Source organism: Vigna radiata, chromosome 1, assembly GCF_000741045.1.
Source record: "Vigna radiata var. radiata cultivar VC1973A chromosome 1, Vradiata_ver6, whole genome shotgun sequence".
NCBI lineage: Eukaryota > Viridiplantae > Streptophyta > Magnoliopsida > Fabales > Fabaceae > Vigna > Vigna radiata.
In genome coordinates, this window is record NC_028351.1 from 11,798,949 (window position 1) to 11,822,078 (window position 23,130).

Genomic DNA, 23,130 nt, shown 5'->3' on the forward strand with positions numbered 1-23,130 from the left:
GTGTGTGTATATATGTATATGTATACACACACATCAATAAAAGGTGAAACATTGTAAGTTGAAGACACTGAATTTTGTCCATTTTATTTATTCAAGTGTAATGTCTTGAAATACACATTGAGAAGAGAAAAACGTTATTGAGTTATTTAAATTTTTTGTATGACAAAAAACATAAAATGTTGAAGACCCACTTTCTATTGTCAAGATAGGCATGTGTTGGAGAATTTCATGTCCAAAGATCATTAGGACCCACAAAAACGAATTTCACGCTTGGCATTTGCTCTTATGAGTCAAATGTTGCTAGTTCAATCCTTGTCGGAGCTAAGTGTGTAGGCTACATGTGTAGATTTTAGCGGTGGTGTGTGGTGACCTTTTGCCGATGCACTTGCTATTATTGTAATTGTTTGAGACACACCATTTTGGACCATCACAAACCTCAAAGGGAGGTGATAGTAAATAGTGGCAAAGTAGTGGCCAACAACAATGGTGGTTGTTTACATGGCAGCGGAAACAAAGCATCCAATATCAAGAACTCTTATAGAAATTGATGGATAGAGCGCTTAAATTGTTGGATTGAGTGCTTACTATTAGACCAAAAGCTATAATTTATATTCAAGATACAACTTTTTTTACTTAAGAGTGTAGTATCCCAAATGTCATGACTCAATTGTGAGTTGGCCTACTTGGCTTCTGCCACGTGACAATTGATGTCTCTTGCAACAATCACCTCTCTAGGAATTAAACCTCTTTAGTTGTGACTTCAACAACTTGACTTTTTTTATGAAATAATTGATGCGGCTTGCAACTATCTCTCCTTAGAAATTTCTGTATTAAGAATCAAACTCGAGACCTTGAATTTGATTCCATCTAATAAGTACGTTTCAGATTTAATTCAACCTCATAAAATTAACTTGAAAAGTGAGGTTTGTACTCACTTATTACTACAATTTGATCATATTTAATTGATGTGAGATCTTTAATGCTTAGGTTACTAGGCATGCTCATTTGCTAGAATGATTTCTGATTTACACGTGTCTTGGTTGCCTTGTCATTACTAGTCCAATTCATGAACAAACTATTCATAATGTTTAAGCCTAGAATCTTTATATTTTAAGCTATTTTTATTCTATATTCTCTGGTCAGGATAATCAAATGCAACAGTTAGAGAAACCGTTAGAAAGGACCTTGCTATATATACTGAATGGATTTAATTAAAACTCGTCTTTTGATATATCCCAACAGTATTGTTTGGCTCATGTAGTTGAACACATTATTTTGTTAATGCTTATGTTGTAGGCTGTTTTTTAATCATAATTTATGTATTGAATTTATATTAATGACTTTTTTTTTGCTTTTGATCTTTCTTTCAGTCAGATTCAGAATTAGTTTCATCTGTTTTTATTGCATTGGAGTCCATTCATGCTGCATTAGCAGTGATGGCTCATTCTGATATGCCAAAGCAACTTTATAAAGAAGAGGTATTTTCTTTTTTTATGCTAGTTTCAAGCAAATATTACTACTATGAATAACAGGAATTTTATTGGACTGGAAAAACTGGTATTTACAAAGAAAAAGCTCCTTCAGCTGGAGAAAGTATTTTGTCTATGTGTGAAATCAATGATTTGATTTATTTAGCTTTCATTTTTGTTTTAAACTATAATCTATAACGTCTAAAAGTAATTTATCCATGCCAGATAATCGAGAGAATTCTGGAGTTTTCTAGGCGTCAGATAATGGATGTTATGTGTGCATGTGACCCATCGTATCGCGCCTTGCATAGACCTGGTGAAAACACTGGATTTGAAGGTTAGCCCTACCAGTTTAAGTGGTTAATTAAACATATATCTTAATTTTGTGTTTTGGAGAATGAAGACGCTACTGGAAGTGACTTTTCTTTTAAATGGTATCTGACTTTAATTGTTGGTACTTAAAGTTGGATTTCAATTTCTCGGATGGACAACATGGGATGGCAGAGTTCACACAAAGTGTATAAAAGGGCCTATTGGGGGACCTTGAAATGGAGGGAGATAATTCCTCTGGTTTTCAAACTCCTAATATCTATATATATTTTTTTCCAGTAGATGATTATGAAGAAAATGATGCTGAATTTGGTTCAGCCAGCAAGAAACGACGCACTAACAAGACTTTGAAGTTGAAGAAATCGGCAACAAGCAGGTCTGGTTATTTTTGTTCACTTCATATATCCTTTATGTTGGTTTTCTTTTGCATCTATAGTTATAGTTAGTATTATTCTTGTCCAAATTATTTTCTTACGGGTCCTTGCTTTATTAGGGTCTCTACTGCTGTGAATACTATCCTTCAGAAATTATGCACTGTTCTTGGGCTACTCAAAGATTTATTGTTAATAGAGAGGTTATCAGATAGTTGCATTCTACAACTTGTAAAAACAAGTATTACAACATTTTTGGTTGATAATATCCAGCTTTTGCAACTGAAGGCAATCAGTTTACTCAGTGCGGTACTGATACTTCTCTTTTACAGCTCTGATTGTTATCTTTCATGCACATATGGTGGTTCTCGTGTTCTTTCATAATTTTGAGCATATGCTCTTGTATAATTTGTTTTTCCTATATGGTGGCGCAGATATTCTATTTGTATGTACAGCATCGCATTTATGTGATAGATGAAATGGTTCAGCTTCTATGGAAATTACCTTATTCGAAACGAGCTTTAAGGTCTTATCATGTTCGTGAGGAAGAGCCAAGGCAGATCCAAATGGTTACTGCTTTGCTGATTCAGTTGATTCATTGTAGTGCTAACCTGCCTGATGCTTTAAGAAAAGCATCCAATGGTAATTCTGTATTAGAAGCCTCTGTTGATGCTAGTACTCCAATTAAATCCCACGAGGCAGTTACAGAAGCCTGCTGTCTGTTTTGGAGTCGTGTACTTCAACGCTTTGCAAGTGTAAAGACTCAGGATGCTTCTGAGTTGAAATCCATAATAGAGAATCTTGTTACAGATTTACTGACGACTCTAAATTTACCTGAATATCCTGCTTCAGCTACTATTCTCGAGGTAGATCATGTGTGGGTGTGTTCTTGCTTGGATCTGCATATTATTTGTATACTTATTATTTTGGTAGTTGCATTAAATTTGTTTTCCTTGAGAGTTGTTGCAGGTTCTCTGTGTTCTGCTACTTCAGAATGCTGGGCCAAAATCTAAGGATGTCTCTGCACGTACCATGGCAATTGATATTCTTGGTACAATTGCTGCAAGGTTGAAGCGTGATGCTTTGGTTTGTAGCCAGGAGAAGTTATGGATACTTCAGGATTTCCTTAGTCCTGATGCTCATGCTGAGCATCAATCAAAAGATATATGTTGTGTCTGTTTAGGGGGAAGGGTTGAAAACCTGTTTACATGTCATGGTTGCCAGAGGCTTTTTCATGCTGATTGCCTGGGCATTAAAGAACATGAAATTTCCAGCCGAAACTGGTCCTGCCAGACATGCATCTGTCATAAGCAACTACTTGTATTACAATCATGTTGCAATTCACAGCACAAGAATAATGTGAAAAAGAATTCAAAAGCGTCAAAGGATTCTGAAGTTTCTACGCAGGACATTGTTCAACAGTTACTTTTGAATTACCTACAAGATGTCACCTCTCCTGATGATCTGCATCTTTTCATTTGCTGGTTAGTACTTGCGACAGATCTTCTAATTGACATTTTAGTTATATATATGCGAAGGTAATGCTTGTGTAAATGTGCAGGTTTTATCTCTGCCTGTGGTACAAAGATGATTCCAATTTTCAGCAGAAGTCCATTTATTACATTGCAAGAATGAAATCAAAAATCATAGTACGGGATTCTGGCGCTGTATCTTCTATGCTGACAAGGGATTCAATCAAGAAGATTACTTTAGCTTTGGGCCAAAACAGTTCATTTTGCCGAGGGTTTGATAAAATTCTTCACACGCTTCTGGTCTGTTGATATTCATCCTTTCTTTCCACAATTTGTTTAAAAATTGTTCTTTGCTAATCTTTTTTGTGATGTGTGCAGGCAAGCTTGAGGGAGAACTCTCCAGTTATTAGGGCTAAGGCTTTAAAAGCAGTAAGTTTAGAATATTTTTTTTTTTAAGTTTTCTGCTTTCCAGTGAAAACGGGATGCTTATAATAGTTTCTTGGTACCAAAGTAATCTCCTCTGATTTTCATTTAATACAAGTAATATAATGAGCAGGTTAGCATCATTGTAGAGGCTGATCCAGAGGTATTGGGAGATAACCGTGTGCAGTCTGCTGTTGAGGGAAGGTTCTGTGATTCTGCAATATCTGTTAGAGAAGCAGCATTGGAACTTGTTGGTAGGCATATTGCTTCACATCCTGATGTGGGTTTTAAGGTGTGTGGGTCACTGGATCTTTCCTTTGTTGTCAATAAGAAAACTGGTCCTGTCTTTTGTAAACATAACTGGTATGGAGAAGAGACTCTCCATGATGAATTGTTAAAACATTTTTCTCAATTGTATTTTGTAGTATTTTGAGAAGATTGCTGAGAGAATAAAAGATACTGGTGTAAGTGTTCGAAAACGAGCTATAAAAATCATTAGAGATATGTGCACTTCAGATGCTAACTTCTCTGGATTTACAAGAGCTTGCACAGAGATAATTACACGTGTTAGTGATGATGAAGCTAGCATCCAGGTATTTTAAATTTTTTCTTCCAAACATATGTAATGTTTATGCGTTTCATTTGTACTCTTCAACTTAAGTACTAGTCATTGGTTATGAGTGTGTACTTATTTGATGTTAAGCCTGGGAACTGTTTGTTAATTCTTTTGTCAATGGTCTCACTCACATTATATTAAGATGTTCTGCTTGCTATGCTTTGGTTTTGCAGGACCTTGTTTGCAAAACTTTCAGTGAATTCTGGTTTGAGGAGCCTCATGCTCCACAAACTCATAGCTTTGGGGATGGTAGTACTGTTCCACTTGAGATAGTTAAGAAAACAGAGCAAATTGTTCAAATGTTAAGAGGAATGCCCAATAATCAACTTCTTGTAACTGTAATAAAGCGCAATTTGGCACTTGATTTTTTGCCTCAGTCTGCAAAAGCCACGGGGATCAGTCCGGTGTCTCTTGCTACAGTACGTAAGCGGTGTGAGTTAATGTGCAAATGCTTGCTGGAGAAGATGTTGCAGGTGTGGTAGTATTTTTGGTTATGCCATTACGTTTGGCTCCTTTGATGTTAACATGACAGTTTTTGTTCATTATCAGGTTGAGGAAATGAACAGTGATGAAGTTGAAGTGCGTGCACTTCCATATGTGTTGCTTCTGCATGCATTTTGTCTTGTGGACCCTACTCTCTGTGCACCAGCTTCAAACCCTTCCCAATTTGTTGTTACATTGCAACCATATCTGAAGACTCAGGTATATATTGACCTGCTCTGGTGTTATTGTGAATTGTGCAATGTTCCTCTTTTATTGGTTTAATTAGTATCATTGATGTACTGGAGGTAATTTTCAGCTATGCTATGTCATCCATATTTAGGTGGTTATTTTGAACTTTGGGTGAGCTATGGGGCTAAAATGTATATTTGATAAAATTGTACCAGTAGATTAGAAGATAGAAGATAATAGATGCTTGTATTGTGCAGTACCACCAACTATGAAATCCAACAATTCACCGAAGTAAACCATGGGAGCTGGGTATTCATAGTATCTAGGTATGGATAAGGAGGCATAAAATAGTATGAGAGCTGCAATTATGCTGAAAGAGCTTAAAAGAGTTAGGTTAGTTGATAAGTGAGCATGCCATGATGATTTAAGGATCTCATGTAGAACTTTATGACCTTGGTCTGTGGGTGGACCTTTATGTGCCTCTAAAAGGTCTTTTATAGTGTGACCAATGCCGCAGTTAGTCCTGTATATGGACTTGTTATCAAGAAAAGAATTGGAATATGTTGGAGATTCTACATCTACTAGAGAAATGTCCATATCATAGTATATAAGTGATTGCAAACCTTATTTTACAAAATAGTTTTGTGGGATTGAGATACACTTAAAGACTATCCTCTTATAAGCAAAATTCTCTTCCTCACTTTGTTTTGGTTTTGGTCTTGATCTTTTTATTACTCCTCTTGTAGCTTTTGGTCTATGGTATTTCATTATATTTTTCTAGTTTGTTTTCATTTGTTAGCCTACAAGTAAAATCTGAAAATGACAAAAATGCTCCATATCTTTTTTTCAGGTTGACAATCGTATGGTTGCGCAGCTGCTTGAGAGTATACTATTCATAATTGATTCTGTGCTGCCCATGCTTGGGAAGTTGCCTCCAATTATTGTTGGGGAACTTGAGCAAGATTTAAAACAAATGATTGTCCGGCATTCTTTCTTGACGGTCGTCCATGCCTGTATCAAGTACCTTCAATTCTTACCATTGTTTTCCTCAGTTAGCTCTATCGTTTACTTATTTTCTGCCTTATCATGCAATTGACCGGCTGATAGATTCACGTGATGTGGAGTTCTCTGATTTTTCTTGATGGATAATAGTTTATAGTTGCTAAATAAGTTTGTGAAGCTTGATGTGAGAATATCTGAAGATTTTTTTCTTATGTTAATTCCTAAATACCATTGCGAAAACATGTGACTTTCAGCAATTTCTGACTTTATTTTGTGAAAATTTTCTGAAATCCTTGAACTACACGTAATGTTTTAATTTGCAATTATAGTATGTTACTTTTTGGAATTGTAGAAAATTTGTTTTTCTTTCCTTTAACAGAAGGGAATTTACTTGCCCTTTCATCTATATATTGATCTTATTACTTTTTCTTTATCAGGTGCCTCTGCTCTGCGAGTAAAATGTCTGGAAAGGGGGCTGTTGTAGTTGAACAACTTGTTCAGTTCTTCTTCAGATGTTTGGATACTCAGGCTGTTGATAACAAACAGGTTTATTGAAAGATTCATATTAAAATTTGTCTTTTGATATAGTGTATCTAATATTGGAGCTTTCCTCCAATTCTTAGCAATGTTTATCAACTTTCAGAAAATATGAAATTGTATTTGGAAATCATTCTGTAGCATTGTTTTTATTTTTTTTCCTTATTTATGTGTTTCACGGCTAGGTAGGGCAAATGTTCTCCTGACAAAACTTAAGAGGGGGGAAAGGGTGGAATCGGTGCATGGTAAGAGCCTACCCAGTCTTGACATGGGTCACTAGTCAATGTCTGGTCTTAGAAACCTTACACTCCAAAAGTCCACTTTTGGGCTTGAAAGCAGTGTTAAATTGTTCCACATAGGCTTGGAGTATGGTTAAAATACTCCTAAGTAGTACACGAATATGATACATGCATGGGATACGGTGCGATGCATATCCTACTAGGTGATACACTTATAAGCGCATGCTATATGTGACACACACACACAGAGTTAAGAATGTATAGAAGTTCTTAAAGCATGATAAATATATAATTGCAATTGTGCGGATCTAAATTGAAATTACCTTTCCAAAATAACAAAATAAAAAATCATTGTCATTATATAAGTATTTGTGCTTCATGAGTTTGGATACTTCATCAAAATATATCGGTGAAGTATCAGAATATTGTGATCAGATATGTATTAGATACGAAGACATGAAACAAATGGAAGTATTGGTGCTTTATAACTCCTCAGGACCTATCCTCTCACCTTCAGCTAACTTTTGGGCTTGAGTTTGCTCATTTCTAACATTTCCTTTTTGGGGAAGGGGCATGCTTTTTGGGTTGAGAGTGAGGTTGGTACTTTTTTTATGTACATAAAATGGATTTGATTTCAGCATTTAATTATTATCTTCTAAAAAAGTGGTAGGCTCATGCTAAAAGATGCATGATGTAGTTTATATATTATGTATTCTTCCTGTTATGTGGACCATTCATCTGACAAGTGGCAACTTAATTAGTGTCAAGGGAGGCTGTTATTTCTTGTAGATTATAGCTCGTGTATAGAATTGTGGTTATGAACAAGAAACTCGCAATGTATTTTTTTATGTAGTTTTTATACTTATATTTAACTCGATGATGAATGCTTTATTTTAGAATGGGATTTAAAATAAAAATTATTGTTCCATGCTATTTACAGAAAGTTGGACGATCTCTCTTTTGTCTTGGGTTACTGATCCGTTATGGTAATCGATTGTTAGCAAACTCTGGTAATAAACTTGTTGATTTTGGAAGCAGTGTCAGACTGTTTATTAAGCATCTGTCTGCAGAGGATTTTGTTGTCAAAGTTAGATCTTTGCAGGTATGATTTACTTGTTAACTTTGTTCTTATCCCAGTTTAATTTTGAAGTGTATTGATGTTTTATTGTAACTCTTGTAGGCACTTGGGTTTGTTTTAATTGCTAGGCCAGAATATATGTTGGAAAGTTATGTTGGAAAAATACTGGAGGAAACATTATCCTCTGCTGCTGATACTCGCCTTAAGGTATATACTAAAACTTTTGCTGATATTTTCCCTGATACTGGAGGAAAAATACTGGAGGAAACATTATTTTCCCTGATATATGTGTACTTATACTTTGGTATATACTAAAACTGTTGCTGTAAATCAGATTCAAGGATTACAAAACATGTACGAGTATCTTCTGGATGCTGAAAGCCAAATGGGAACTGATAAAGATGATGATAACGTTGCTGGTTACACAGTAGGAGCTGGACAGAGTGTACCTGTTGCTGCTGGTGCAGGTGATACAAACATATGTGGGGGTATAGTTCAGTTATATTGGGATAATATTTTGGGCAGATGTTTGGATTTCAATGAACAAGTTCGTCAATCAGCCCTGAAGGTCAGATCTAGCTTCTATATCGGTTCAGATTCACTACTCAATCCAAATGTTATCGAAAATTAAATCTCTTCTTTGGAAACAGTTAATAAACATATGCATGTGTGTGTATTGTATTTACTACTGTTTAAATTCTTCCAAATCTTTTGGATTAATGGGGTGAGGTAAAGGATAGGAGTAAATTAGGTAGATGCTTTTCAGAGGAGTTTAAAAGTGAATCTTGCAAGTGCTAGTTATCAGTCTCTAGGACTATGGTCTAAATTATCTATTGTTTTGAAGCTTATTTTCTTTGGAACATTAAGTGCCTCTTTTTATTAGCACAGTCTAGCTTTGCGAACGGATAGCAATGACTTCCAATGAACATTCTCTGAAAGCAATTGCCGTGGTCCAAGTTTCATTTGAATATGTTGCAATACAATCAGGACTGAAGCATTCCTGTTAAAATGGTCTAGTTTTCCTTTACTCTTACATATAAAATAAGAGATTTGTTAATAATGCAGATTGTTGAAATTGTGCTGCGTCAAGGTCTTGTTCATCCAATCACCTGTGTTCCGTACCTAATAGCACTTGAAACAGATCCTCTGGAGTCAAATTCAAAGTTGGCTCATCATCTCCTGATGAACATGAATGAAAAGTATATCTCTTATGTATTGTTGTGGTGATGGACTACATGTTACATTGGGCTTTATTAGCTAAGCTAGTTAAAGAATCTTTTCAGGTATCCTGCATTTTTTGAAAGCCGCTTGGGTGATGGACTTCAAATGTCATTTATGTTTATGCAATCTATCTGTGGTGGTTCTGAAAATGTTGACACTAAGATCCAATCTAAGATGCCTATTTCTGGAAAAGGGAAGCCTGAGGCTGGGCTGCTTGCTCAAGCTAAACTTGGGGTTTCTCGAATATACAAGCTCATCCGAGGGAACCGGGTTTCAAGGAACAAATTTTTGTCCTCAATTGTGAGGAAATTTGATAATCCAAGATGGAATAAATTAGTAATTGCTTTTTTAACGTAAGTACCGTCTGTTGCTATTTTTTGTTTCTTTATATGGGTTCTTAGATGACCTTTTAGTTTTTTCCACAGATACTGCACGGAAGTCCTAGCATTGCTGCCATTCATTTCACCCGATGAACCCCTTTATTTAATCTATGCCATCAATCGAATAGTTCAAGTGAGGGCCGGACTGCTAGAAGCGAATTTTAAAGCCTGGACTTCAAGCATTTCAAATCACGGTACACCTTATGGAAATGGAATGCATCAACAGGCGCCAGAGGAGTCTACTGTTACAATCCAAGCAATGTCAGTGGATTTGAATGGATCAATTCAACAAAATATATATGCTCATCTCAATTCCAACGACTTGAGATCCCTGGATTTGAATGGATCTAATCACCAGCAGGTAGATTATTCTCATACGGGTAGCCCTGAAACAAAGCCGCATGCTGCGGGTTACACAGATTTTAACTTCTCAAAAGATGATCTAGAGAAAGTTCAGGTATTCTGGAACCCACGGTCATCAATTTGGTCAGTAATGATTTGTTTGAGGAAAAATGTTTTAAAGTTTTGCCAATGGAAACCCCTGCTCAAAATAAGAAAGTCAAATGTTTTCAGAATACGGCCTAAACATTAGAATATGCGTATGTGTGCTCATTTTGTTACATGTGATTGTGCAGGCCGACTGTTTATCAGCAATTGCATTGCAGCTTCTTTTAAAGCTTAAGAGACACCTAAAAATCATGTATAGTCTCGACGATGCCCGTTGTCAGGTAAAATTATGCAGTGCATCTCATCATCACTTACGCAACAGTTAAATGTTGTTCATCCTTGACTAGGATATTATGGGTACAAAACTAACTTCTCCCTCTGAAATATGCTCCCACTTGTTCAGGCATATTCTCCTACTGAACAACCAAAACCTGGAGAGGTTATCTCCAGACAGAATATAGCCTTTAGTTTAGGTGAATCCCAATTCAGTTTGCCTACGACTCCGCAAGAATTAGTACCGAGATATCAGGTACTATATGTTGTGAGAATGTATTTGTCTTTCATACCCTTGTGAGCTTTAGTGGTCTTTAGCCATTGTTTCTCATTTGTTGCACCAGGAATTTAAGCATGCTTTGAGAGAAGACACTGTTGATTATTCACACTACACTGCAAATATAAAACGTAAGAGACCTACAACTACTCCAAGGAAAGTTCAAGCTCGGAAAGCTGTACATGTGTCAAGTGGGAACTACAATGAGGAAGATGATGAAGATTATGGCGGTGGAAGTTCGATGCGCAATATAACATTTGGCGGCAGCCGCAGGAGTAGCCTTAGAAGCTCTAGGCAATATTGATTTGATGTAATTACATGATAGATAGGCTAACTTGTACATTAAATAGGAAGAAAAAAAAGTACAGAATAGGATGAGAGCCTACAGCATAGGGGTTAAGGAAACAGATTTTAGGTTAAAAGTATGGACATGGAATACACCTTGTCCTTTCACTACTATGATTTTTGTCTGTTTCCTTCTGTAATTTCCATTATAATATAGTGCCTGCATTCTTTTGTTGATTCACCTTATCTAATTTTCTTGCTTTTCTGCTTTTACAAACAATAAACCTTGCTTTGCTACCAATTAAGTCACCTTTCACAAAATTACTAACATTTAAGAAGTTATCCTCAGTACTCGTTTTTTAAGGTGTTTTCTACTAAATAATCTCTACCAAATCTGTCTTCCCTATTTTTAGCTCCTTCTCTAATCAAACGTCTAATAATGACGCAAGTGGAAAATCGTTCTATGATGATGCAGCTATTTTATAGTTTCCATTTTGGATGGATGCAATTTCTTTCACCACGCCACCTTTGTCCATCACTCACTGTACAAAAAATATCAAAGTGTTTCAGTATTAAGATCTCATGATTAATTTAAAATTATACTTTAAGTTATGTAATTAAAAACATATATGGTGTATATATTTTAGAATTATATTTCAGATTAAGCAATCCAAAATATAATTTCAAATTTCATCTGAAAAAGTATTTTTAATTATGTAATTTGGAAATGTTGTGTATATATCTTACAATTATATTTCAGATTAAGCAATTCAAAATATAATTTCAAATTACATCAGGAAAAATATTTTTGATTATGTAATTTGAAAATGTTTAATATATAATTTAGAATATAATTCTTTCTATTTAATATGAATTTTTCAAATTTTTTAATTTATAATATAGTTTTATATAAGTTATTTTGAATTAACTAATTTGTAAAATATTATGAAAAATAATAAAAAGTTTTTGAAAGCAATAAATATGAGGTGTGTAAAGACTGTGAAATTCAGATAAAGTGGAAGAAGACATGTGTATGCAGCTGAGAGGGTCGATCGGTTTTGACGGTGGAATATAAACAAAAGTTTTAAAATTTAGTGCCACTCTCTCCATGCAACTCTTCTCTCCAAACTTCTGAGTTTTATTTTCTCCTGCTTCTCTCTACAAATTTTCTTTAGAATTCCACTTATTCAAGCCGTTTTGTTCTCTCAACAGTTCAAATTTGAGTGTTTCTGCAGTTTGGAGCTGTTGAATCTTTTCTCAGTTCCTGGTTTAATCATTGGTAAGTGGTTTTTCTTGCCTTGGTGTTTTTTGCACGTTTCAGTTGCATGCAAGTTGTGTGTCCTTTTCTTAGTTTTGGTTCGGTGGATAGTGTTTTCTCACCAATCCAAAGATTTGTAGGCTGTGTTTGTGCTTGTGGGATAGCCAATTCAACAAAGGTTTTCCTTTGGTCCAACTATTTTAAGGTAAGGGAAGCTAAATAATTTAACTTGTATTGATATGTTTAAAATGAATTGTATGATTGATTGAAATGCATGTTGAAATTTTGCTTTCAATTGAATGTGAGGACCAAACTCTGTGAACTGGAATTGGGGAGGATTATGTAGAAAAAGTGTTCGGTCAGTGTCAATTTGAGAAAGGGAGAGGGTGAAAATGAGAGTTTAAGGTTGGGAGTGAGTTCTGACAGTAAGGTGAGTTTGAACAAGTGTATTGTGACCTGTTAGAACCATTAAGTTGGCCAAAAATGTATAAAAGTGGTAAATCTGATTTTGGATTATGGAATTGAGTTTTATACATATTTCTGGGTGAGTTTTGGTGTGAAATTTCGTAAAGGAAGGTTAGAAATGTTTAGGCACCCTTAGATAGGTTTGAATTGGTGTAGGAATCATGTTTGGAAGATTAGAAGTTAAGAAAAATATCTTGTTTCGATCAGTTGGGCGTTATTCATAATTCTCCATATACAGAACTATACAGAACGTCGAGCGCTTACTGTTGACCGCTTGATCTTGTTCTATGATTGGTCATTAACTGGGTTCGGTCTCCTTGGAGTCCTACCAGTTCATGATCATTCGGTCTTAGAAGGGTGGTTTCTTAATAGTGCTTGGTCTTATACTACTAGCATTTAGTTTAGTATTAGTGTTCGGTCTTATGCTAACACTGGTGTTAGTGTTAGTGCTCGGTCTTATACTGACAATTATGCTAGTGTTAGTACTTGGTCTTATATTAGCAGTTATGCTAGTGTTAGCACTCAGTCTTATACTAGCATTCTGTTTAATCTTAGTATTCAAAATATTCTTTCTAACCCTTTTAACTTCATATGTACCTTCATGTGTGACCTCAAGAACATCTCACATTTCCTTGACTTTTTCACAAACAAAAACTCTATAGAATTCATCAAGGGTTAATGAAGAGGAAAATATATTTTTGACCCTTACATCATAATGTGCTCTTTTATTTTCATCAGGTGTCTATTGTGAAAATTCATTAGGCATAGTTTTTCCATTCTCAATCTTTGTAGGTTGAAAAGGTCTATTAACAATAGCATCCCATACATCTTTGTCCATTGATTCCAAGAAAATTTTCATTCTAATTTTCCAAAATAGGTAATTTTCTCCAACAAACATAGGTGGTTTTTTATGGAAGCCCCTTCAACAAAACTTTGATATATATTGGCCATACAAGATCTTTAGTCGACTAATACTCAATTAACTAGCTTTGGTACCAATTGTTAAATTGAAATGATACACAATGGATGGATAGTAAATGGATTTTTTTATTTTTGTGGATCAAGTAACAGGTAAGTATTATCCGTATATGACCCGACTCGTTGTTATCTCTAATAAACATGTCAATTTGAAGGTGCAGGGAGAAAACAAGGAGGTGAAGAAAGAAGCTCCCTAGTCTGAATCGGTTCTGTATGTATATGCGAGAACCGATAATGGGTGGTTTGTGATAGCAAAGGAATCTGTTCTCGTGAGTGAATTGATTTTGCATGTCAGGGAATTGATTCTAGCACGAGTGAAATTGATTCTAAAACCTTAGGGATCAGTTCTAGTTAGGAAGAAACTAATTCTCCCCCTTAAAATCTATTTTTTTAACGCCCTTTGTGTGTATTAGTTTGTAGGTACTAATCATCAACATCTGTTTTTAAATTAATTTTAACTCAAAATGTTTTTTTTTATATTACTTTAAACTATAAGGATAAATGTATAATCTTTTAGTTTTATCTATTAAAATCCTTTTTCTTTATCTATCACACCTATAAAATCTTTTACAAACTTTTCTTTTAAATCTATTAACTTTCTTTTTTCCATCTTTCAAAATAAACACCACAATCTCTTCATACTCATTCATTCCCTCTCTCTCTCAAATCCATCCTTAAAAATGAACATATCAAATTCAATCAATTTGTATTTAACCTTTTATGAAAATAAATTTGAAGATAAAGCTTCATTTTTAATAGTGCCCCTAGAAATGAGGCACTTTTGAAATAAATTGATTATTCTCAAATAAAAGTTATAAGTATGAAAGGAAGGTCCAAAATCACGTTACAAATATTGCAGCTTGAAGAATATCTACATTTCTGTTAATGAACTGTTCTGAACACAGGCGGCAAGACTTCGTAATTTTCTTCCTCCGTTAAAAATAAAGTGTGAACTTTTCATATTACCAAATGTCGAATGCAACTAGTATATATATTTTGGAAAATGTATTCCTGAACAATATAAACTTGCTGAGGAATAACAGATAAACACCTCATACTAAATGATACTCAAACGACACGTGGTTGAGAAAAAATAAAATGAGTATTGTATTAATATTATAGAAAAGAGATACAAAGAAATTATAAATATTACTTACATGTTTAAAAATAAAAAATGCTTCTGTATCACTGTTCAAACTTGCTTTTGGAGTTGAAACACACAGAATGTCTTTTTTAAAAAGAAAGACATGGCATAGTGAAAATCTTATTTTTAAAACATGAATATTATAAAGACCTAAGTGTTAAGAATAAGAAATGTTTAATTATATAATTCAATTGATACCCAAAAGAACTATAAAATGTATGTCATATAAAATCTTGCTGTTGAAGCAAAACTTGCAAAAGGGTCTCTTAAAATGATATGGTATGGTGGAATCCAATTAGAGAAAAATAAAATTTCATAAGAAAAGCTTATAAGATCCTTGTAGATACGCTTAAAACACTTTTATGGGAATTGTAGGAAGAAGGAGTCTTTGAACATAAATCATATTTGTGGCCAACAGAAAATGTATAACAAATTACTAGAATAACCCAACATCCAACCAGCAGGTTCATACAACAAGAGGGTGTCATCAGAAAGCAGAAAAAAGAAAACATAAATACTGCTAAAAATGGAATATCCAATATTCATACTGATATGATGGAGCTTTTATGCCTAAAATATCTTAATAATGGGTGGGGTATAAAGAAGGTAGTAAAGATTTCTCAATAGAGAAACATTGTCACTGAAGAAATTTCTGAACAGAAAATCTAATTCATCCAATACCATGATATCCAACAATGGAGATTTCACACCATCTTTGAAGCAAGGTTCAAGTGCTCATGGAACTATTACAAAAAGGGGCTGCATGGAAAACAAAGTATATCAGTTAGAGCAATGAAGCATGTAGTTTCTAGACAAACATGCATGTGTGCACACACACAGATGTAGAGAGAGAATACCGTTTCTAAACTGACTGGTTTGCTATCCTCAATCAATATTTCAGCTATTGTTCCTGACTGATCAGCCTGCCACCATGTAATGAAAATAACCAATAAATTAGAGGATTTCGTTTCTGGCTAATAGAAACTGTTTCTGAAGGAGAATCGTTATATTAGCAAAATGTGAATTCAATAGGCCCTTAGAGGGTCATGTTTCCTCCATGTTGAGAAATGTTCATAACAAAACACTCTGGAATGACTCTTCCATTGTATTACTTTACTAATTTCTCCACTGCCACATAGTTTACTTATATCCTAATCCAGATTTTCTGTTAGCCTGTTGTTATTGTTCCTCTGGTGTGCTTTCAAAATATACTGATTTTAATATATGAAAAGAGTTTAATATATTTTAAAATATCAAAATTAATGCAAACCAATGTATTTTAAAGACTCAGCAGAGGAACAGCACAGAAAACATGGCAGAGAATCCAAATTCCTTCATACCACTCCTAGTGTAATGTATGCAGGGTGTATTGCATTAGGATTTTAAAGGTTTTAAAAGACTCTTTTTATAAGAGATTTGAATTCTGTTCTGTTTACTGTTAAGAACAGTCTTCACTAAATCTTAATACGATTAAAATAAAATAAAAAAGCTAGTAAACCAGACAAGCATGTTTTCCATTCTTTTTTCATAGTTTTAGTCGGTTTTTGTTTCGATGATAGATTGAGTAATAAAAGTAATGAATGTTTGGAATTTATTAAATAGGACCTCTCTAGTTTAAAGAAAAGAGAAGAGTATCTAAAATCATAAAAAAGTCTGATGATATTAAATAAAACCTTTTAAATGATGTAAATAAATTTTGTGGCATTAAGTTAGGATAATTAGGATTTTTCAAATGATTAATGAGTTAACTGTGACTAGAGAGCTAAAACAGAAACATATTTGAGAAGCTCAACCAGGTCTGTGCTTGTAGATTTATTAACTGCCAGATTTTTGTATCAAAGATTTCTGTACAGTACTATGGGAAAACATAAAGTAAACAACACAGTGAGAGAAAAAATGTAATGATATACTAGAACAAACAGGAAAACAAATGAATATACCTCAATTTCATTCATCAGTTTCATAGCCTCAATAATGCAAATAACCTGCCCTTTCTTCACTTTATCACCCACCTGAAGCAACAGCAGAAATAGTTAATCTCTTCATTGATTAACTTAGCAATCAAAGTAATACTCAGTTTCATGAATTTTCCTTTGCAAATTGACACCTCAAGAGAAAAAAGAGTGGCTTTTAAAATGTGTATGTCTACAAACCTTGACAAATGGAGGTTCACCAGGTGCTGGACTCCTGTAGAAAGTTCCTGCCATCGGACTTTTCAGTGGTGGGTGAGAAGATGAGCTTGCTTTTGCAGGGGAAGGCAATGCAGGCAGTGCTTTCTGGGGGGGAGAGGTAGTAGGAGCAGCAGCTGGTGCTACCGGTGGTGGTGGAAATGCGGCATATATAGGAGGTGGTGATACTGGCGCTGCAACTGGTGGAGGCTGCACTGCTTCCTTTTTTCTTATCATGAGCTCATAGTCTGATTGCTTAAGTTGAAGTTCCACAATATCTCTTGAATCAACGAGTCTAGCCATGGAAATGGTATTAAATGAAATAGAGGAAAATAAGGCATACACTTGCATTAGACATGATAAATACAAAAGAATAGGAGATTGTATGCAAAATGGAGTTCAGATTCTCTGCTAGGTTTTTTGGTGCTATCCTCTTGTGAGCATTAAAAATACAGTGATGTTGGTACATTAAAATTATTTTTAATATGTTCTTAAACATCAAAATTAGTGTCCATCAGTGTTATCCGAATTCAAAATGAATCTACTTAATCTTACTTTACAAGGTCTGCAACTTGAGACATGAATGCAGTAACTGAAGCTTCATCTGCAATAGTGCCACCAGACTGTTTTCCCTTAGGCACTTCTTTTTCTTTTGATGAAGCAACATCAGGTCCTTTGACCGCTACCGGGGCAGAATTAGAATTAGAATTTTCGACTTTAGCAGCCTACAGTATGCAAAGCAGGGTAACTTATGGTGAATTTTCTGAATCTAATCAAGGACACGTTTGAACAGGGTGATGAAGTTTCATTCAGAATAAAACTCAATGTGAACTAATAACACAGAAAACAAAAGGCTAAGTGTAAACTGACCTTCAGAACAGAATATTGCTTCCTGTTAGAACACTGCAAGAGACAACAAATAATAATATGAATTGACTAGTTATAATTTCTCCAATTTTAATCACATTGAAAACAAATGGCAGATCAGCTAACATAACAAGCACAACAACTTGAATGCATTTTAGTTGCAGTTGTGCTTCATTCAGAGACATCAGTAACAATGAAAATGCTTCTACAAGTGAGAACATGCTGAAAAACTTCGGTGTAGTTCCCACGTAGGAAAATCAAGTATGAGATGAGTATTGTGAGAATAATAAAAAAATTAATAGGCATCACAAACTATTAATATTTACCATGCTTCAACATATAAAATACCGTATATTGCTGAAAAGACTGTTCTCAAAACATTGATCACCCACAACAAAATTGTGTCTAACAAAAAGTTGTTACATATTTCTGATTATTGTCTTAACTTAGACCATTTATGCTCAATACTAGATTCAATATGCTGATTCAGAAAATTTTAGGAAAATCATTGATGAAGGTACCGTGATGAAGCTTCCGTTACATCGTTATCACTAAAATAAATCAATTGAGCAAAATAGCCAGAGAATAAATATTTTTCTTGTGATTACATAATTTGTCATCCTTAAATCATTGATAAAGGTATCATTTCTCCATTTACAACTAAAATCAATTGATCAAAACATTAACACAATCACAGAAGAAATACTATTTTTCTTTTGTCGATTGCATAACGTGTCATCCTTAAAACATTACATGCTCAATAAACAGAAATTCACAGGCAAAAGAATTATCTCTCTCTCTCTCTCTCTCTCTCTCTCTCTCTCTCTCGTTCTTTTATGGATATATATAGATGTGAAAACTCGTACCTGAATTCTAGATGATGCAGATTCAGCAGACAAAGGACTGAATGATAGAAAAGGCTTGAAGCTGAACCCACTTTGAAAGGGAACCTGTTGGGATTTCAACCCCAGAGAGGAAAAAGAAGTAGAAGGGCACTTGGGGCATGGGACCGAGAATGAGGCCATTTTGAAACCACCCCACGAACCAAAAACCAGACTTTCCTTCTTGTCTTCCCAAAGGAGTGTGTGATCTGCTAAGAATGGTGAGAATGGCTATGTGGGTCGGTGAAAATATAAGCCAAGAGCCGTTGAGACCGAAGAGGATGTGTTTGTGATGAATCTGAGAACACAGGAAAAGGGTAGAAACGTGTAATGAGGGTGGATGGAGAATACAAAGGAGATTTGAAACACTTGGGTTTGGTTCAGATTTTAGAAATGTAGGTTCGATGATTACGATGCAAGTGCAGTAACCATCGAAGTGTCACAGTTTTACCTAACTTGTTGGAGGAACAAACAATGAACTATGTAGTGTCTCCTCGTAGTCACTGCTTTTACATGTTTGATGCAGTTGGTTGGAACAACGTTGGTGTTTTCGTCTACAAGATCAACGCTTGTCACAACTTCCATGTGCACGGATCAATGGCCACTGCTTTGGCTATTATTATGGCCGATTTTGTAGGTTTTGACTTTACCATTATAACAAAGAGTATACATACTTATCTAAAACTTGCACCACCAAATATAATGATGTAATAAACAAATATGGTATTTTAGTAAATAATATTAGAGAAATATGGTAACTTGATACAACTAAAATAAAAAATAATATTGTTTTTTATAAATTATTAATGTTATGGCATTAAGGTTCAATAATGCTTAATAATATTATTTAAAAAATAACTGAGAGAAAAATATAAAAACTTTGTTATTTTTAAGAAAAAAAATTCATAGTGACACTTTAAAAAATTTGTTAATTCACACTGAACCGGATTTTGACTGATTTATTAGTTTAATTAGAGACAAGTTTTATGGCTCTACTTTTTTTTAATCAGCAGTTTTATCGTTCTATTAAACCAAACAATATTGTTTATTCATCAATTTCTAGATGAACATAACCACATAGGATGTGATATATAATGCTTAACTCTTCAAAAAGCTTTAACTCTCAGCACAAGATCATGAAAATTTTAAGTTAATCATGAACTTTTAATTCTCACTCCATTTTATTTATTTTGTTGTTTAAGATTTTATATAAAAAAAATAGTAACACATTATTCCAAGGCAACAAAAAGAGTAATTTTACTAAAATAATTGTATCATCTTTCTAAATTTTTGTAGATATATAGTTAAGTATTTCAAGACAATAGTATTGATTAGGGAGTAAGAAAATAGTGTAAATATTTTACAAGATCTAAAAAAGCTAATAGTCATGGTTGTTTTTTAAAGAATTATTGTTATATAACAAATTAGTTAGCGAATCATATAGTAATAAATGAAAATTAAATATGAGTATTAAAAGTAAGTTGAAGTTCACTTTTGTGATTATTATATAAGTTGGTGTGATTTTATCTTGATAAGTAATATATTAAAAATAGGAAGTAATATAACTTTTGTTTTAACTCAAATATATATTAGAAATAATAGATGATGTGGTTGAGTTTTATTTCTTCTAATAAAATAACTAACTACTTAAATGTGATACCAATCAATTATATGATAATAATTTGTGTTATATAATCATTCGAGCATTTTTAATGCAGATAAATACTTAAATCCTTTATTATGTGAGAATAATTTGAATTCAACAAATGGAATTTATGTTGTCTAGTTTAATATGATATTTGACTCAATATAAATTTTCACAATATTGTTTGTGTGTCTTTTCTTTTTAAAGGAAAAGAGGTTGCTACTTCCTTAAACTTGTCACTAAGTAGATGAAAAAAATTCTCAAAAAAAATTAATTATATTGACTCTCATTCTAATATCTCCTCACTTAATAACCAAAAATTGGATGTGATGGAAAATATTGTTGGAACAAGAATGATTAATTAAAGTTGAGGAATGATGTACTAAACATTTGCTACAAAATATTTTGATAATTACAAAGAGAAAATGGTTGAAAAAATCATTATAAGTTAGTATGAAAACAAAATAAATACTATAAGAATGTAGGTTGAATTGTGTTTTGAGATTGTCAAATGTTATTCATAAATCTTCATAAAACATGAAATTTAAAGTTGAATAGACATATTGTACAACAGGTTTGTTAAGAATTGCGTTAGAGAAAATGTCATTAGACGCAACTTCAACAAGACAAACAAGCTATGTACAAAGCTTTTTAAAGTGTGTTTTTCATAAATCTTTCCTTTCTAGATTAGTTGCAAATAAATAACATGCAATATAAACATGTTAAGAAGAAGTGTTTACTTTTGAATTTTTATACTAGTTCATTTGTAAATTTCATACTATGTTTTATTTTTTATTGAACTCCATTAAACACACTAATGATGTGAATATACTTACACATATTCTTGGAACTTGGGTGGCTTTTGTCTAAGACAACTTAAGTATTATTTGGACACACAAACATTTATAGCTAAAAACTTGAGTATTTTTTAGAATACAATCGTTCATGGCTAAAATTGATATGATCCTATCCAAAAAAGAGTATGATTCTTTCTGAATTCTAATCCTCAAAAAGCACAATAAAAACAAATCAAGGAAGAATGTGGATTAAGACAAATATGCAGATGTCACAATTTATCAGATTGATAAGTCAATTGAATATTCGTCATAAAAATGTTAATCTTTTATAAGAATTAGAATTCTAATCCAAGAACCAAGAGAATCTTCTCTAAAATAATGATAATGCATATAATATATGACTTAAGTGTTTACATAAGTTTTTGGTACCTTTATATATAAGCACACAACTTAAAAAAAAGCTAAAATAAAGTTTAAAGCTCAAAACACATAAAAATAACAGAAAATGAAAAATCAGAGACACAGACTTCCCACCTAGCAAGGTCTGCTTGCTCAAAATAACACAAATTGACTCGCTCATCGAATTTAATATTTTGCAAATTTAAAATAAAATGAAAATTTATTTAAATATAACATTAGCGTTGTTGGTACAAAACAAACAACTTTAGGACATTTTTCAATATTAACATTGATGAACATATGAATTTTAGGATATCTTCTTGATAAACTTGAAATGAAAACATTATTTACAACACAACAAAATAAATACATAATTTTTTTTTTAAATAATACAACATTAGTTTAATATTGCGTTCTTATTGTCTAATGAAGACTTTATCAAACAAAACAAATATAAAAAAAAATTATTAAAATTGTATGATGGAACACTTACATATTAGAAAATCTAATATTTAAAATCTTATGTCCATTAAATGAAACACATTATGAAAATTAACAAGAATCTATCTAGATTTTACTCCAACAATATCCCCATTTTTTACAATGCTTAAAAGAATAAAAAAACATGATTTTTTCAAAGAGAAATAACAAGTCAAGTTTTAACAAATATTTTGAAAAACCACAAAAACTTAAAAGATATGCAATGGAAAGCAAAAAGTTTGATAAAATTCTAAACTTTTCATATCATTGGATTTTAATTAAGATAGATTATATCTAATATATAAAACTTATATAATCGTTATCATTTTGAATAGAAATTACAACGAGAGAAGGATTGTGGAAAGAATTTAACTTTATATCGCAGTCTTCTTGTCGTTTATCATTTTCCCTTCCTAAATCTGATAAATTTTACTTGTTCCTTCTTTTATTGTAATAATCCAGTGTTTCTCTTAGAGTTAATCTAGGCTTAAAAAATTATTGATTAAGTTGGAGACAAAATAAACATCATTCACGATTTGATTTAGTGTTTCCACTTCTTTTTTCAAGCATAAACATTATCAAGCTGTTTCAAGTCTAACAAAAAAGAAATAAATCTCAATTTTTTTTAAAAAAAGTTATAAATTTTGTAGTCTAACACACCGAAGGAAATTTCATTTCATGCATTGTACTTCGTAAATTGTACATCATTCCTAATTTTCTTAATATTTATAATAATTTGCCTTGTAAATATTATAATATGTATGTAATATAAAAATAATGTCGATCTAGTATTTTTCTAAATAATTGAAAATATAAGTGTAGAAATAGAAAAAAGAAACAGAAGAAATTTTATATAATCACAAGTAAAACTAGTGATAATCATATTATTATCGTATAATTGTTTTTTAAAATCTAAAAGATTGTTGGAATAAATTATTTGTAAAGTAAGTAAAAAT

General features: G+C 33.0%; 2 protein-coding genes and 1 long non-coding RNA gene across 8 annotated transcripts in view; 2 read left to right on the forward strand and 1 right to left on the reverse strand.

Moving 5' to 3' along the window:
• Positions 1 to 11,333, forward strand: part of LOC106770121 (sister chromatid cohesion protein SCC2) — an 18,039-nt gene extending 6,706 nt beyond the window's left edge. The window contains exons 6-28 of one of the 5 annotated variants that reach the window (XM_014655949.2): positions 1,371 to 1,478; positions 1,695 to 1,806; positions 2,079 to 2,175; positions 2,293 to 2,479; positions 2,605 to 3,036; positions 3,140 to 3,654; positions 3,732 to 3,942; positions 4,021 to 4,071; positions 4,199 to 4,357; positions 4,491 to 4,658; positions 4,855 to 5,154; positions 5,231 to 5,383; positions 6,204 to 6,373; positions 6,793 to 6,901; positions 8,072 to 8,233; positions 8,312 to 8,416; positions 8,544 to 8,777; positions 9,275 to 9,408; positions 9,493 to 9,783; positions 9,856 to 10,267; positions 10,446 to 10,538; positions 10,661 to 10,786; positions 10,875 to 11,333. In XM_014655949.2, the coding sequence (XP_014511435.1) occupies positions 1,371 to 1,478; positions 1,695 to 1,806; positions 2,079 to 2,175; positions 2,293 to 2,479; positions 2,605 to 3,036; positions 3,140 to 3,654; positions 3,732 to 3,942; positions 4,021 to 4,071; positions 4,199 to 4,357; positions 4,491 to 4,658; positions 4,855 to 5,154; positions 5,231 to 5,383; positions 6,204 to 6,373; positions 6,793 to 6,901; positions 8,072 to 8,233; positions 8,312 to 8,416; positions 8,544 to 8,777; positions 9,275 to 9,408; positions 9,493 to 9,783; positions 9,856 to 10,267; positions 10,446 to 10,538; positions 10,661 to 10,786; positions 10,875 to 11,111 (4,566 nt within the window). In that variant the 3' untranslated portion in view covers positions 11,112 to 11,333. Of the gene's footprint in view, positions 1 to 1,370; positions 1,479 to 1,694; positions 1,807 to 2,078; positions 2,176 to 2,292; positions 2,480 to 2,604; positions 3,037 to 3,139; positions 3,655 to 3,731; positions 3,943 to 4,020; positions 4,072 to 4,198; positions 4,358 to 4,490; positions 4,659 to 4,854; positions 5,155 to 5,230; positions 5,384 to 6,203; positions 6,374 to 6,792; positions 6,902 to 8,071; positions 8,234 to 8,311; positions 8,417 to 8,543; positions 8,778 to 9,274; positions 9,409 to 9,492; positions 9,784 to 9,855; positions 10,297 to 10,445; positions 10,539 to 10,660; positions 10,787 to 10,874 lie in introns of those variants that run through there. The other 4 variants (XM_022784844.1, XR_002669089.1, XR_001376398.2 and 1 more) reach the window with 4 other exon arrangements.
• A 755-nt stretch (positions 11,334 to 12,088) lies between these two features.
• Positions 12,089 to 18,993, forward strand: LOC106774947. Of its 2 annotated transcripts, none has more exons than XR_001376785.2 (3): positions 12,089 to 12,371; positions 12,483 to 12,555; positions 13,949 to 14,061. It is a non-coding gene; the product is annotated as an uncharacterized LOC106774947 (long non-coding RNA). The 2 variants fall into 2 exon arrangements; XR_001376786.2 differs by lacking the exon at positions 13,949 to 14,061 and adding an exon at positions 18,859 to 18,993 and having other exon boundaries at positions 12,093 to 12,371.
• LOC106774937 (biotin carboxyl carrier protein of acetyl-CoA carboxylase, chloroplastic) lies at positions 15,340 to 19,036 on the reverse strand. The gene is made up of 7 exons (XM_014661967.2): positions 18,839 to 19,036; positions 17,976 to 18,008; positions 17,661 to 17,830; positions 17,091 to 17,400; positions 16,878 to 16,949; positions 15,795 to 15,860; positions 15,340 to 15,696 (listed from the first exon to the last, which is right to left on the reverse strand). Exons 1-7 carry the CDS (start codon positions 18,995 to 18,997, stop codon positions 15,673 to 15,675), a joined length of 834 nt encoding a protein of 277 aa, XP_014517453.1. The 5' UTR covers positions 18,998 to 19,036; the 3' UTR covers positions 15,340 to 15,672.
• Positions 19,037 to 23,130: the final 4,094 nt, after the last annotated feature.

Excerpts from the sequence above, each read along its gene's own strand:
- LOC106774937 (XM_014661967.2), bottom strand. The coding sequence starts at position 18,997 with ATGGCCTCATTCTCGGTCCCATGCCCCAAGTGCCCTTCTACTTCTTTT. Across the intron at positions 17,401-17,660 it reads CAAGTTGCAGACCTTGTAAA|ACTCGTTGATTCAAGAGATA; the intron begins GTAAGATTAAGT and ends TTCCATGGCTAG. Across the intron at positions 16,950-17,090 it reads GTGAACCTCCATTTGTCAAG|GTGGGTGATAAAGTGAAGAA; the intron begins GTTTGTAGACAT and ends CTGTTGCTTCAG.